At 38.0% G+C, this 12,904-nt stretch overlaps 1 protein-coding gene across 2 annotated transcripts; it reads right to left on the reverse strand.

Annotated features, from left to right (window-relative positions):
- Window positions 1-1,985: 1,985 nt before the first annotated feature.
- LOC119263962 (putative uncharacterized protein DDB_G0290521) lies at window positions 1,986-11,814 on the reverse strand. Of its 2 annotated transcripts, none has more exons than XM_037540873.1 (9): window positions 11,700-11,814; window positions 8,020-8,213; window positions 7,758-7,929; window positions 7,345-7,575; window positions 6,312-6,566; window positions 5,261-5,326; window positions 3,927-3,997; window positions 2,370-2,413; window positions 1,986-2,185 (listed from the first exon to the last, which is right to left on the reverse strand). In XM_037540873.1, the coding sequence occupies exons 2-9, from the start codon at window positions 8,068-8,070 to the stop codon at window positions 2,134-2,136; spliced, it is 942 nt and encodes a 313-aa protein (XP_037396770.1). In that variant the 5' UTR covers window positions 8,071-8,213; window positions 11,700-11,814; the 3' UTR covers window positions 1,986-2,133. The 2 variants fall into 2 exon arrangements, with proteins under 2 accessions (XP_037396770.1, XP_037396769.1); XM_037540872.1 differs by lacking the exon at window positions 11,700-11,814 and adding an exon at window positions 9,250-11,559 and having other exon boundaries at window positions 8,020-8,490.
- Window positions 11,815-12,904: the final 1,090 nt, after the last annotated feature.

Consider the following 12,904-nt stretch of genomic DNA (forward strand, 5'->3'; position numbering starts at 1 on the left):
ATGTGAAATTTCATACATTGATTATTTATATAAGAAATAAAGTAGGAGGCACCTTTCAAGCTTATATGAAAATATCAAGTTTATAAAAAAATGTTTTATCATGCTGATGAATTATGTCACATATTGAATTATGTGACATGATTTATGACCCTAAAAATGTAAATAAAAACAGAATGCTCAACAGTTTCTGCCTCGGGGACGCATTGAATAGGACCCCCACATGAACATATTGCAAGCACGGACACCTAGATCAAAGGGCAGACACGTGGCAAACCTTTCAAGGTGCCCTTATGGGCTATACTATATAGAGCACTATAGGGGCAAAATCAGGCATATAACATGCTTCTGCGGCCCAACGCATGAATGCAGTCACATGCTGCTGCATGGACGCATTGTAAAGTCCCCCTAGATGAACATACTGCAAGCACGGACCCCTAGGTCAAAGGGCGGAGGCCTGGCGGTGATTTACATTTGGCTCTGTAGGCCTCTATGGCATAATCCATTCAAACACACTTACATGGCCAGACAGGGCCAACCGCTGAGCGCAGCTGAACCAAAATTTAGATACATCATATTAGATACATACATACATATATTACATCATATATCATAATGTAATATGAATTTGGGTGGTGCGGGCCAATGGATGGAGGTAGCTGCACCCCCTCATAGAGTGTTACTCTTCACTATATATACATGGTTAGTCCATTGTTACAAGCACCTAGCAACAAGGGCCTGCCCACATGAACATTCTTTGTGAGTGGGATGCAAATTCACATCTATATGAACTGTGTCAAATAATGTCAATTGGGATGCAAATTCACACCTATTTGAACTATGTCATATAGATGTGAAGTGGGATCAAGAAATGGGATGCTAGTTTATTTTAAGAAATGAGCTTAAAACTCGCAAACTAAGCATTAATTAACATAGTACATGTTTCACTGAAGCCATATATGTCTTCAGAGTTGTAAAATTCTACTGTACAAAACCCACCTATTTTGGTGACTTGAGTAGATTGGAATTGGGATTATGAGATCTCTGCTTTGGAGTGACCTACATTGAAAATAAGACCAGCACAGTCCAAGTTTGGGTCTCCCTAAGTCAGAGTGTGAGTTTGAAGAGGATTGGAGAAAGTCAAAATTTTGGTCCAAAAAAACCCTTTGGACCAAATTTTTGACTTTCTCCAATCCTCTTCAAACTCACACCCTGAATTACAAGGGCACAGGTATATACATGAATGGTTTGGGGTGTCCTTTGTCCTATTTTTCCTTTCACAATGCATCAAACGTCATTTGTCGTTGCCAAACTGTGCACAATGCCAAATGCCATATGCACTTATCCACTTAGCCCTCTACCACATACCACCATGCATGCTGGCCTTTTGTGTTCCGATGACAAACCAGATGGTCCCTCTCCTCCTCTAGCCCGGATGATGATCCATGTCCATGATTTCCTTATTTACTTCTGAAACTCTGGGATGCTCTTTTATATCCAATCTTGTTACTGATCTGTTTTTATCATTACACAACTTTATCGTTTATGTTGAAGTACACAGCCAGTGTAGAACAGGGCCATGTCTATACACCTGCGCAATACACTTCATGGTACAAAAATAACCCAACCATTAATTTTAAAGTATAATGATGTTTTAGAATAAGTGAAAATCATTACAAATCTAATGTTGGTGTAAGCATGTGACTGACTAATCAATAAAATAAGTGATAATGACCCAACAATGCCCCAGAGCTTTCTGCAGGTAATTGTATGACCAAAAGTTTTGATTGTTACTTTTGGCAAAACAGACAATATAGTGTATCACTGAAATTGCGAACATGACTGATTCTGAGAATGTGGTGCTACAAGTTAAGAACAATTAGAAATACAACATGAAGTTTTACAATATTATATCAATTTTAAGTGATATGTAGGTAAAGAAAAGGTGTGTGGGGTAAACACTTTAATTCCACATACAAGTATTGTTTTAAGATGTTGCACAATATCTTTATTGAACAATAATAACCTTATGAATGACAAGGGTAATGATGAATAAATAACACATCACCTAGAAATAGTTATGCTAAACATCAAAATTCCAAAATGAATAATTTAGAGTATTATTTCAAATCATTACTACGGGAATATCTCGTTGAAAGGCTCCCATGTGTCTTTCCACTTGATGCCACTGCAAAAAAAGAAAACAAAATATAAGGCATCACATTACGTAAAATACATTCTTATAAATCGGAGTGTGAATAGAAATGAGCCTTGTAATCCTCTCTATCCTCCGCAGTGACTTGCTTATGTAAGTACATAAACTTTCACATTTTAATTTCAGAATTAAATCACAAATGACAAAGTTCACATACCACCCAGAACACTGCTGCCAACGGACTTTGACCTCTTTTGTGCCCTATGATGAAATATAAATTATTCATTACACTCCACAGTCCAATTACAGTGTTACTGACCTGGTCTCGCTACAAATACACCACAACATCTTCTAAGACATTATGCTGAATCGACACACAATACCACAGTGGTTTCATTCAGTCTAGGACTTGGCTACAAATATTGTCATCTCAAAGACAGAACAATAAACAGCATCAGTTTCAAGATAATACTCATCATAAAATCACAAGATTTATACACCTCAAAGTAAAAAACATTATGACCACTCACAGATGAAGCAAACACCGATATTATGACAGTGACGCATGTCAAGGTTTGTGATACATTACAACTGAACAGTTGCTTCTCATAGTCAGCATGTTGGTTCTAGGGAGAAATCGGCAAGATTGAAGACCTGAGTGACCAAATCATCAGAAGCCTGGGCATCTGGAGCATCTCAGAAATGGCAAATCACAAACCTGCAAGAAGGTGTTGGGTGCTCAAAGCTCATTGATGAGACAATGAAGGCTATATTGTCTGGGCTACTGGGTCACAAATAATAATAATAAAAAAAAACATTTAATACTAGCTACACAATGTATTGCACCTTGCTGCAAATTTACCCCTGTGGGATAATAAAAGGCTATCTTATCTTATATGTGGCTGTTTAGCTGTAGCTAAAGTCCTGTCAGCGTGTCCAGGCTTGTCCCATGCGCCCACAATGCGTCATGAGAATCATACCTTGGAACAATGAAAGAAGGTTGTCTGAGGGTTGCTCAATTTGACACATTCCACCTCCCTAAACATTGTTATGAGTCAGGTACAGGTTCCCTGATGGCAGTGATATCTTTCAGGATGACTCCTAATAATGCATCCTGCCACACTGCACAGCGTTTGGGAACGGTTTGAGGAACATGCAAAAGAGTTCCCTGACCTCCAGATCTTAAGCAGATTAAGCATCTGTGCTTAATCATTTGTGACATCACATTAAGCATTTGTGATGTACTGCAACAGCAGGTCCTATCCAGCAGCTCTACTTTTGCAACTTACAGGATGCAAAGGATTTGAAGTTAATGTCTGGGTACCGTATACCACGGAGCACCTTCAGGGGCCTTGCCTCAGCATGTTGGAGCTACTGTGGTGGCATGCGGCATATGGTCAACAGCATATAAGGCATGTGGTCATAATATTTTACCTCATCAGGGTGTTTGGTGTCCCAGACATTCAGAGAACACCTGTAGCTTTAAACATGTTTATACCAGGGTAGAACTGAGTCTTAAGTCAGAGCTGAATTACTTTTAATGTGTTCTTGGATTGGATACGTATCTGATTTGTGACGATGAGACATTCATTTTGGAATATAGCCTATATTTTTTCCCACTGTGCATGTGTTTATCCTCACACATCATAAAAATAGGACCCTTTATCTCAGTTTGCATTCAAAAGATGAATTTCCTTCAGGATCTGCAATTTCCTTCAGGATTAATAAAGTGTTATCTTATCTTATCTTATACACTGAAACAATGATCACTCACCTCTTTTGATACCCTCTGTGATAAAATTTTTTGGACTGGGTAGGTGTCAGCCATAGTGTGGACAGGGCATTCTAAAGTACAAACAGTACAAATTTCATTATGACCAGCTTTGTTAATGTATGTAGTCATATATTTAGATTAATTAAAGCAATGTCCTATAATGCAGTGGTTCTAGTACTCAGGGCCAACCTTTTTGCTGTAAACCTACCAGATATCCAGTGTTCGTAATGTACAGGTGCATCTCAATAAATTAGAATATCATCATAAAGTTGATTTATTTCAGTAATTCAATTCAAAAAGTGTAAGCCATATATTGTATAGATAGACAAACGTAGTGATCTATTTCAGGCGTTTATTTCTTTTAATGTTGATGTTCATGGCTTACAGTCAATGAAAACCCAAACGTTATTATCTCAGAAAATTAATGTTTTCTAAGCCTTTAAAGCGGTCCCTTAGTCTGGTTCAATAGGCTACACTAGCATGGGAAAGACTGCTGACTTGACAGATGTCCAGAAGGCAGTCGTTGACACCCTCCACAAGGATGGGTAAGCCACAAAAGGTCATTGCTAAAGAAGCTGGCTGTTCACAGACAAAAAGGACTGGACTGCTGCTCAGTGGTCCAAGGTCTTGTTTTCAGCTAAAAGTAAATGTTGCATTTCATTTGGAAATCAAGGTCCCAGAGTCTGGAGGAAGAGTGTAGAGGCATACAATCCAAGCTGCTTGAGGTCTAGTGTGAAGTTTCCACAATCAGTGATGGTTTGGGCAGCCATCAAAGCAACCTGGTCTTCCATAACACTTCAGCAGTGCCACAGACTGATCGCCTCCATGACACGCCGCACTGATGCAGTAATTCATGCAAAAAGAGCCCTGACCAAGTGTTGAGTGCATATACTGTACATACTTTTCAGTAGTCATTTCTGTATTAAAAATCTTTTTAAAAATTGGTCTTATATAATATTCTAATTTTTTAAGGTAATGACTTTTGGGTTTTCATTGACTGTAAGCCAGAATTACCAACATTAAAAGAAAAACACTTGAAATAGATCACTATGTTTGTCATGTATCTATACAATATATAAGTTTCACTTTTTGAACTGAATTACTGAAATAAATGAACTTTTTGATGAAATTATAATTTTTGAGCTGCATGCACCAGTATTTGGTACTATGCAAATGTTTCAGGCACCTGAGAAAATATTTCTGAAATATTACATTCTTCTTAATATAATCAAATAAACTAGTCTAGGTAAAAATAATTACAATTTCAGTTATACATCAATTCAATTAAATAGATGAACCCAATAGAACCCCAGATTGTGAGAATATGATTTTACCACTTGGGTTGATCTTTATTCTTCTTTTCTTGCAGGGAAAAGTACGATTAAATGTCGAGCTGGACACTAGATGAAAGAAAACATATTAGTAGTTAGAGCTGTGGCGCCGAAATTTTCGCTGCAGCACAAGCTGGCTGAGTTGTGACATCAACACAACTCTTATTTAGAAGTAAACAGGCAGACTATATAACTATGCATCTATATAACTACACATAAAATTAGTCTAAATAGTAGTGTTAAATATTTTTTTTACATGTATTGTTACCCTGCATTTTATTTCTGCTTCATATGAGTTCAAAACAAGTAGGCCATATAAACACATTTCATCTCAGTGTTCTATTCATGTCTCAAATAAACCACATGGTCACCCATGTGGTTCCAACCTGGAGAAACTACTGTCTCACTTGCACTGTCATTGTTGTTCAGTTGCTACATAGAAAACAATGCAAAACAACCAAGGTATTATAAAGTTTAAGGAGGGAAGACTACAAGTCTGAACCTGCTGGTTCCTTCAGTGAATGTTAAGGAATCTAATACTTATTTTCATTCGCAGTTCAGTAAGAGTGATCTGAAACAATGACAAATATAACAACATTATTTCTTCATCAGAATTATTATTTGAATATACATATACATTACAGATACATACATAAAATTATGATTACACAAATACGAATCTAATAAAGGTTAGATTTGTTTCCAATGATACAATAGTTTTATTAACTGTACCGATGTGGGTGCTAATTGTTTGACGATTTGACAAACGTTTCATTCATCTACTTTACTAGTTTATGGGATATTTAAACAAGGCTAGGTCTGCATTGCGGGGGTCAGTTGCTTAATAGGCAAATGATGGGCATGGGTGCCATTGTTCAACAACTAAACAGACTATCAAGTTTTCATGGTAAACAAGAGGCTAGCTGTTTTTGCTAACTCTCTGCTGAAAGTGAAAATGTAATCTTAGATTGTTTTGTCTGTCGTATTATTGCATAATGACTGATTACAGTTCAATGCAATAACCTTAAAAAGTATAGTGAAGCTAATAATTTACCATTTGGTGTTACTTCTTGTGTTCTTTTCTTGCAGGGGTACTTGTCTGTGGAATTCTCATTTCCAGATGTAACAGGGGAGAGAATTGGTTTGAGTTCATCTAAAGAGCTGCTGCGGGGCTCAGGAGTAGCTGAAAAGCTGGGGCTAGCCTCAGGACCATCTGAAGAGAAGGGGCTGGTCTCAGGAGCATCTGAACAGATGGGGCTGGTCTCAGGATCATCTGAAGAGCTGGGGTTGACTTCCAGATTAAGAACCACTAAGTTGAGGAAAATATTTTATTAATTACAGTTCCACAGAATGCATGACCGATAATACAAACCTCTCGTGTTTCATTCATGGTGCCAAGTACATCGCCAATATATTTTACAAGTTTACAGTAATTGACCGTTGTGTAGATTGTGCTGCACAATTTATCAGCAAACCTCTTCTATTTCCATTAACAGAAAGGGAACAATACTGGACCAACAAAGATAAAAAATTAATTGTGTCGGCCTATTGCCCATATAGTAAGTGCGTAAGATAAAAAGTCCAGTTAATGTAGCCTTCACGAACATCAATGTTCTAACTCAGTTACTTTATAGAAACCTTAATAAATTATGTTATATGAGTGAGAAATAGAAGTCTGGACCCGCAAACACATTCAGTGAATGTTAAGCATTATTTTTTGGTACTTGCTTTCACTCTCAGAAGGACTGATTTTAGTTAAGAGACATACATGAATGATGCATTTTGACCAGAATAATCACTGGATTATAAAGGTGGTTGCATCTATGCCAAGGGGCAATAAACTTTTCTATCAGCTTGGGATCACCTTACAAATGAACATTTTTATTGTTTATTGCTTAAATTTGTGACTGATCTGTATGTATCTATAAACAATGTATAAATGACTGTGTAAATACACAAATATAAAACACATTTATGAGCGTAGTGATACACCATTAACAGTTCAATGTAATAAACTGAAAGAGTAATAATAGTGAATATTACCATCTGACAGGAACTTTTGTGTTCTTTGCTTGCAAGGGTCTCACCTGTGGAATTTTCCTTTTCAGATGTAACAGGAGTAAGAATTAAGGTGTATGTAGGTTCAGTATGAAGGGGAGCAACTGAAGAGCTGGGGTTCTCTGTAGGACCATCTGAACAGCTGAAGTTGGTCTCAGGAGCATGTGAAAAGCTGGTGTTGGTCTCAGGAGTATGGGCAGAGCTGGTGTTGGTCTCAGGAGCATTTGAAGAGTTGGGGTTGGCTTCTGGATTAAGAGCCACTACGTGAAGAAAAACATTACTATAATGTTATTATAATACCACACTATTATAATGTAATGTTATAGTAATTACAGTCCTTTGAAGGACATATTAACATTCATTCCTCCTGATTTGATAAGCAGATATGAGAGACACAGAAAATGAATGAGTGAAATACTCAATGCACTTAATTTCAACATGCCTTTTAGAAGACCTTCATACAGCAAACGAATTGTAGAAATTGATGTCCTCTCCATTTCTGAAGAAAACTGCTGAGGATAAAAAACATCTGACCTAAAATTTGTGGCCTGCCTCGTCTTCCTCCTCCCAAGAAGAAGAAGGGGGTAATAACCCAACATGTGAAACTTGTGGAGCTGTAAGTTAACAATAAGTACATATTAGTAGTATTACAAAACCCATGTATGTAAACAGTCCATGTGATTAGTTATTATTAGTTAACTTACTAGAAGATTGGTGGAATTTATCAGCTTTGAGGTGTTTCTTCCATTCAACATTTTTTGGGCCCATTCCTTTGATGTTTTGTCTTTGGCCTGCTGCTATTTCACTTTCTGGGGCTGAGAAGCCCCACACAGCTTGCAGTGTTTACAGCCAACATTTATTTGTGCCTTGCATGACTGGCAGGTCTTTTGGGTTGAACCTGGCATGGTATCCAGTCAGTCAGACAGACAGATGAACAGCCAGAAAGAAAGCCAAAAAGGTAGAACGACAGAGAGGTAGGTAGGTAAGTAGATAGAGAGATAGACAGATAGATATATAGATAGACAAACAGATAGGTAGATAGACAAATTGATTATCTATAATCAGATTATAAACGGATGTATGGATAGACAGACAGACGAGTGGCTCTTAAAAGTGCCGTTGGGTCGCTATAAAGGATAGAGAGATAGATGGATGTGAGGAGGGATCTGAAAGGTCTGTGAAAAGAAAAAAAAAAGATGTCAAAACATTTAATGTTACCATATAATTTTTCGGAGCATATTGCAGATACTGTCAGTAATAAAAGTAATTAGGCCTCTCCAACTAGATTTGGTAGAGCACAGTGTGTGAAATGTTTAAAAAAAATATCATTGTGCGTTTATACTCTGAAAATATTTTAACTAATTTATTAAATACTACCACGTATCATGAAAACTTCTTACTCATGTTTTCACAATTCACATATCAACCAGCTCTAGCTGTAATGTCATTTCTATATCATTCATTAATGGACATACAGTTTGAGTAATGTTAGTGTAGACCTGTGGATTATTTAGGTATACATATTAGGCACATGCTCTAATTAGGCCAGCTCTAATGCTAGCTAGCAAAGAACATTTTCACCTGTTAAACACCGACACGCGTTCTTAGCATGTCAAAAGTAAACTACTACATGGTGCACAGGGCAACATAACTTTATAGAAATTGCGATACTTACAAAAGGAAGAGTGATTAAAATCTCAAGTTTATTAAAGGCATGCTAGCTAATCTAAGCTAGTTTACTAGTTTAGCTAGCAGCATGACCAGCTCTGTGCACATTTGTCTTATACTCTTGGGATGTTAAACCGAGCTCCTACTTAATATTGCATTTTATTTAAGTTTATATTAATGAAAAAAAACTGTTAATGTATTCAGAATTGCATGTGTCTGTTATTAAAACGAAGTCAAGTTAAGCACCGGACTGCTTACACACTCACCGTGTGGAGGGAAAAGCGAGCTGTGGTTCCGTGTCCAGAGGATCGGGCGGAAGTGCACACAGTCCGAAAGATGGGGGGCGCTCACTTTCACTTCAATGCATTAGCTTTCATAAATGAGGCTGTATGAAATGTAGTGCCCTAACTTAGACCCTCCCTTAAACGATCTTTGCTTCAAAACCTTGATATCGATGGTCGCAATCGCGCTCAAATTGGATAGCAACCTTACCAATGCAACCAGAACTTCACAGTAAGAGTCTTTGTCTGAGCACATTCTTGTTAACTAAATACATACATATATTGGGATGTTTCCATACGTGGTCTATTATGAATGAATTCCTGTTACAAGTGAGGTTAACTAAAACGAACAAGAATGACTAAAAGTAAATTCCTTTGTTAAATTGGCAACCTCGCACATCACTTCTGAAGATGTAAAATCCATCATTATTTGAGCTTGGATACTAATCAGTTCATTTAGGCATATCAGAACCTGAGAAGAACCAGAAACAGAGAATAAAAGAAGGAATACGTTTAGGTGAAAATTACGTTTGTCTCCACACATCAGAAAAAAGTAGCCAAAAACAAACCGAACAAACCCTAAACTATGAAACTATTAAACTCTCATAGTTTATTAATTAATAACAGAATTATTAATAATATATTAATTACTAATATTAATACCATTATTATTATTAATTAATAATAACGTGTGTGCTCATTGGTGTGTATCTCCGTCCCTTACTCTGTGGCAGGCCTGAACATACTGTGCTCCAGTGTATAGCACGCTTATATTTACCTCAGACATCATTGCTCAGGAAGGGTTTTAATAAAGCGATTATGTTGGTCTTTTTAGTGAAGAATTCTGACCGAATCCCACTGTATTCTGGGCATTCGCTCAGTAAGTGCATCTCTCTCTATGTCTCTCTCTCTCTCAACTCGTAAAACGTCAAATGTCTCATCTTTTTTTAGCGTTTGCGTTAATATACTGTACAGAGTAGATACTACGATCAGTTTGGACACCTAAATATAGCCTAGGGTATTTACATGTATTTGATAGCGGCGTAACATTTGTACGCAGCTCTCTGCGTACGCATGAGTACGCATCCCAGTGTTTAGTTTTGCGTACGATTTCATACGCATAGGGAGTGAGACCGGGTTGGAATGCACTGAGACAACTGACATTTTCAAGTAAATTGAATACTAAAAATTGTATGTGTAGGTGTATTAATTACTGATTTTAATTTGTATTTCAGTGTATATGTAAAATTGCAACTTTACAAGAGAAGCAAAACAAAATCTTAACTTTTGATGCACGTTGATGTAAAAAGTGTTTTTGGGACACTTTCTATTCATGTTCTGTTGATGAATTTTTGAGAGAATGTTAAAGGCAGCTGTTTTTTCACATTATGTAGAAAAAAAGCCAAAGGTTGAGATACATTGTGTTATTCTGACATGCAGCGATGATATGAAATACAGTAGGAACATATATAGTAAAACCCCAGGCACTCCACTGTACCTTTACCAGTACAGCTCCCAAGAACATAACACAACTATGTCAGTGTCACTGCTGTCCTGAGAATGGTCTGCTTCTCATGTGATTTTTTTCATACATCTAAAGTAACTGTACTTCTGCAGTATATGCACTGACAGCTTAAATTTAAAAGATTACTAAAACAACCCAACTTGTACTGGTAATTTTCTGTGCAGATAAACTCTGATAGAGTTCTGTAGCCCACTGGGGCTGAAAAAATATTGGGAAAACCTTTTTTTCATTGCATAGCATGGGGCTCAGGTGGGGTGGTTTTCGTGTGATTTCTATATTCACTGTAAACACTGATTTGGGTTTTTAAGCAGCATTAAGATTTTTTGTTAAAGTTGAAAGAAGCTGTTTGTCTGGAGAAAAAAAGAGAGCACATTAAAATATGGTAAGATAAAATATGCTGCAAGTTGCCCTGCAAAGGCTGAATCAATAATTTATGGATTATGCAGGAGTTTTCGAGCCATGTTCGATTGACATCACATGCATAGGCTCATAAAGAAGATGATGGCAATAGTAAATAATTCACTCATATTCTCAGAAGATCACTCGTGAGGCTCTGATCGAAACACAACCAACAATACAAAATACATATACAAAATGGATGGATGGATGGATGCTTTGTTGCAGGTTGAAAAATAGCTAGAAGCCCAGGCCAAGCATCGCTGGGGATTAAACTCAAAATCTCTCGACAATAGGGTCAAAAATCTGTACATTTTGGGATATTCCACTGTGTAATGACTTTAACTTCCAATGACTTTCAATCTTCCGGTTGAGTGAACGCTGGCGTGTCTGGCTGCCGCTGCTCACCGGTTGCTATTTGCTGTGACTTTCTAAGTTTGTGTAGTTTTTGTACTGTTGACGTCGGCGGGATTACGATGTGGATCCACAGAGTGTGTGTCTGGTTGGTGCTCACCTGGGCTGTTTTATCCGTTGTTTATCACCCGGTGATGGCCCTCCTTCAGTACACTGCTGCAGAGCTTCTTCGACTCCGCGTCCACCCGGCTGGCCCTCCACCTGTGGCGCTTCACCTCCATCCGGACATCGTTTTCAATCCCCGTCGCAAATACATTCACCGTGGATCACGGCTAAACTTCACTACCAGTGACAGTGACTCTATACAATCCTTCTGGTCTAGAACTCGTCGTCCTCCCCGCAATACTGACCGGGGTGTCAACCGCGATGTATTAGCCCACCTGGCAAGGTCGGCTAACTCTTCCATCAAGCACCGCAGTTCCAACGTGAACTTCGGTCTTCTAAACGTCCGCTCTCTTACTGGTAAGGGTCATCTCATCCAGGATGTCCTTCGCGACTGTAAGTTGGACTTTCTTTGTTTGACTGAAACCTGGCAACATCCCAACGACTTTGTTTCTCTTAACGAGTCAACTCCATCCGAGTTTGTTTACATTTGTCAGCCCCGCAATACGGGTAGTGGCGGAGGTCTCGCGATAATTCACCGAAAGCACTGGAAAGTCCTCCCTGTCTCTGCTCCGCTCTTCCACTCATTTGAATACACTGCAGTACATCTCCCTGGATCTGCTCCTACTATTTTATGTACTGTTTATCGACCACCTAAACCTAACAAGGATTTCTTATATGACTTTGCTGCTCTTCTCACGCATCTCTCTGTTCTCTCTCCCAATATGATTATTGTTGGTGATTTTAATATCCACATGGACAATGGCAATAACCTTCTCTCCAGAGACTTCACCTCCTGTTTGGATAGTTTTGGTTTGCAACAATACATCAATTTTCCGACACATTCTAAAGGTCACATTCTGGATTTGGTTTGTTGTTCTGGTGTCACCCCTACTCACTGTAAAGCCGATCTGTTTTCCCTTTCTGATCATAAGCTCATTTCTTTTAATGTTAATATAATAGCCTTGAAAATCTGTGTACCTCGTGTCATTACATTTAGGAAAATTAATGATATTGATCCTGTCATTTTCTCTTCTGCTATATCTGACCTTCCGTTTGTTCACAGTCTGTCAACTCTTGATGAACTCATGTCCCACTATAATGTCAATCTTCAAAACCTTCTAAATGCATTTGCTCCACTCAAACACAGATCTGTTTCATTTGCTCGCTCAGCTCCATGGTTTACTTCTAACCTGCGGCTTC

Source organism: Pygocentrus nattereri, chromosome 9 (genome assembly GCF_015220715.1).
Source record: "Pygocentrus nattereri isolate fPygNat1 chromosome 9, fPygNat1.pri, whole genome shotgun sequence".
In the NCBI taxonomy this organism is placed as follows: domain Eukaryota; kingdom Metazoa; phylum Chordata; class Actinopteri; order Characiformes; family Serrasalmidae; genus Pygocentrus; species Pygocentrus nattereri.